The 3376-nt window shown below is 35.0% G+C and overlaps 1 protein-coding gene across 1 annotated transcript in view; it reads left to right on the top strand.

Annotated features, from left to right (window-relative positions):
* The first annotated feature begins 2160 nt into the window (after positions 1–2160).
* The window catches only part of ttc19 (tetratricopeptide repeat domain 19), a 6539-nt gene continuing 5323 nt past the window's right edge, over positions 2161–3376 (top strand). Inside the window, exons 1-2 of the mRNA XM_084733128.1 lie at positions 2161–2294; positions 3294–3376. The exon at positions 3294–3376 is cut by the window's right edge and continues 84 nt beyond it. Coding sequence (XP_084589254.1) covers positions 2188–2294; positions 3294–3376 — 190 coding nt within the window. The 5' untranslated portion in view covers positions 2161–2187. The remainder of the gene's footprint in view (positions 2295–3293) is intronic.

Here is a 3376-nt window from a genome sequence, read left to right as displayed (position 1 = left end):
TCTCTGTGATCAGAGTTTACTGATGCAGCTCTGTGAGGATTCACATGTTCAGCTCTTCTTCACTTCTCTTGTGACCAGAACAGAGTCATGGACTCAAGTCACATGACCTGGACAGAAACTGAGGACCAATGACTTCAGACTCATCTGGACAAAATGTAAAAGCAGCAGGTCTCAAACTCCAGTGACTCGTGATGTTTGACTGTGGAGGAGCAGTGATCGTCCTCGAGCCAAAAGATTAAAATAATTTAATTAAAAAGTCAATAAACTGTCCTGACAACAGATAAACGTCACACCAGCAGACAAATAATTAAGACTTGTTGGTCTAAAGCCGCATGTTGAATGTTTTTAGTCGATCGTTGTCTGGTGGCGGCGTCTTAAACGTGAGAATTTTCTGCTTTTTGTTATTTCTGACAGTAAATGAAGAGTCTTTAAGTTTTTGACTGTTAGTTGGACAAAAGAAGACATTTGAAGACGTCACTTTGGGCTCTGAGAAACTGTGAGGAGCAGTTTTCATATTTATTTGTTTTTACATTTTATAGACTGAACCATTAATTGATTAATCATGAAAATAATCGTTAGTTGCAGTCTTACTAGTCTTGACTTTGGACTTGTTGGACTTGAAGTGGGACTTATTGGACTTAACTTGGGACTTCCTGGTCATGACTAAGGACTTGTTGGTATTGACTTGGGACTTGTTAGTCTGGACTTGAGACTTGCTGGTCTTGACTTGGAACTTGTTAGTCTGGACTTGTGACTTGTTCGTCTTTTCCTTGGGACTTGTTAGTCTGGACTTGAGACTTGCTGGTCTTGACTTGGAACTTGTTAGTCTGGACTCATGACTTGTTTGTCTTTTCCTTGGGACTTGTTAGTCTGGACTTGAGACTTGCTGGTATTGACTTGGGACTTGTTGGTCTTGACTTGTACCCAGTAGGACTTGACACTGACCTGTGACTTGTGACTCGTTCTGGTCTCATACTCAGGTCTCTGTATGACTCACCTTCATGTTCCTCTGCTGATCAATAAAAATCAAACACTGATCAGAACTTTTCTGTTTGTCTCTGATTGATAAATGTCTCTGCTTCATGATGTTTGTATTAAACTTCAGCGTGGTTTTATTTATTTTTTATTTTAGATTTCTTTTAAACCATTATTGTATTTAACTATTTTTTTTAGTTATTTTTTATTCCACCACAGAGATCGACTCACAGGTGTCTACTTTTTCTTTCTTTTTTTAAAAAACTTCTTTATTTGGTGAACTACAGAAATATTTCATAAATACACTTTACAAGGGTTTGTAATATTTATAAGGTGTTATCTGTCCAAAAGAATCATCTACTAAAACTAAATGTTGATTATAGATAAATTCACCTCACATAGACATTCATTCCACTTAAAACATTTAATTTCTTATTTACTAAACAAGTCACAGTTTGAACAAAATTAGTTCAGTAAAATCCCAATAAATACAGAACAACATAAAAACTGAAGCCCCTAATACTTTTTTGATTATTGTTGACAGTTTTCTCTGAATTCTTGTAAAGAGGAAATAGAAACAAGCAGCTGTGGAGGATTTAAAGATAATTCATGTGTAAAAAATATATATAAATAATATATTTTATTTTTTTCAGTTTAATTCACTTTGTTGGCATGGATATTTGTTAAGGCCAATATTACATCACTCAAAGGACATATAGTCATTACAGCCACAGTCAGACCATAATTATACAAATATACATATCTTATATATATATATATATATATATATGTATATATATATATATGTATATATATATATATATATATATATATATATATATATATATATATATATATATATATATATATATATGTACATATATATATACATATATATCACTACAGTAACAATTAATTAAATAAAAAAAAAACCACTTACTATATGACAGTCTTTGTTTTTAAAGACGAGATTAGAAAAATAAGAAATATAGATAATAAAAAATAAAACATGAAAAAGTCGTAATAAAACAGAAAATGTGTCATTTGTCTTTTGTGTCCAGTGTTTCGATAGTTTTATTAATTGTTAGTTAAAAAAAATAATAATAATAATTTCTTTAAAAACTTGAAATTAACGTTTTTACTTCCGCTGCTTTTATTGTGAACGAGCGGAGTCACACCACGTGACTTCCGTCTGTTATGTAAACAGTAAAGATGGCGGCGTCCTGTGCGAGCCGCGCCGTCCTCAGTCAGACTCTGAGCAGGTTCAGGATCTCAGCTGGACGGTCAGTTTGTCTCAGACTGAGTCACCTGGACACCAGGTGAGACACAGCACGTGACTGCACCGTGCACACACACACACACACACACACACAGATACGGAGACAGACAGACAGACAGACAGGGAGACAGACAGGTTCACAGGTCCAGGTAGAGACAGTCAGAGCAGCAGTTCTTCCCACCAAACTCCAGTCAGATATTTGATCATTTTACACGTTCAGTCGTTTCAGAGCAAACGAAGGTTCAGACGTCAGACTGTCAGCAGCTGGTTGATGAGTTCATCTCAGACTAAATCTGACTTTTGTTGTTCACTCGATCTTCTGACAAACTTTACTGACTTCAGACAAAACACAACACCGTTACATTCTCAAGGGTCACAGCCAACAGCAGACACAGAAACAAGACATGAGCAGTGAAAATGATCTGTTATGTTATGTCGTGTTATGTCGTGTTATGTCGTGTTCTGTTATCATGTTTGGTTCTCCAACTTCCTGCTGTCCAGATGAAACAGTTCATTGATATGATGCGGTCAAAAGGCGACATCTGCTGGACAACTGTTGGTCTTGTAACAATAACTGACAACTGATGACACTGGATGTGAACTAAAAAAATCAGAGCTGCAGTAAAAATGGATGTGATTAAATTAAAAAGTGTAGTGATTAATTGTCAGGTGATTTAATTGATTTAAAACCGATTTGATGAAAACAGAGACATGTTTGATCATTTTCCTCATCTTACTTTCATCACTATGACACAAATCTGATATTTATTGGTTAAAGAAAGTGGCTTCAGGGGTTGAAGTAACAAAATTTGCCATAAACAAATAATATAAATAAATAGTATCAAATAAATATGATAAATATCAATATTTGTTGTGAACTTTAAATAATAAGATTTCTTGATAATCTATCACTTCACTTTTCTTTTCTGATCCATTTTCAAAGAGGTTTTCAAAGTAAGAGCTCATCAGTAGAAGTGATTTTCTGAATGCTGATCAGTTTATTGTCTCTTGTTTCTGTATCGTCACATCAAACTATCAGACAGACTGGCGGCTCTGTGACATCACAGTCTGTGGATGGGAAACGCTCGGCCTGCTGGGTAAAAGTCAACAGACACGAGTCCA

This window comes from Lutjanus erythropterus, chromosome 12 (genome assembly GCF_056507025.1).
Source record: "Lutjanus erythropterus isolate fLutEry1 chromosome 12, fLutEry1.hap2, whole genome shotgun sequence".
NCBI classification, from domain to species: domain Eukaryota; kingdom Metazoa; phylum Chordata; class Actinopteri; order Lutjaniformes; family Lutjanidae; genus Lutjanus; species Lutjanus erythropterus.
The sequence above is the reverse complement of the archived record's forward strand: the minus strand, read 5'-3'. Positions and strand labels throughout refer to the sequence as shown.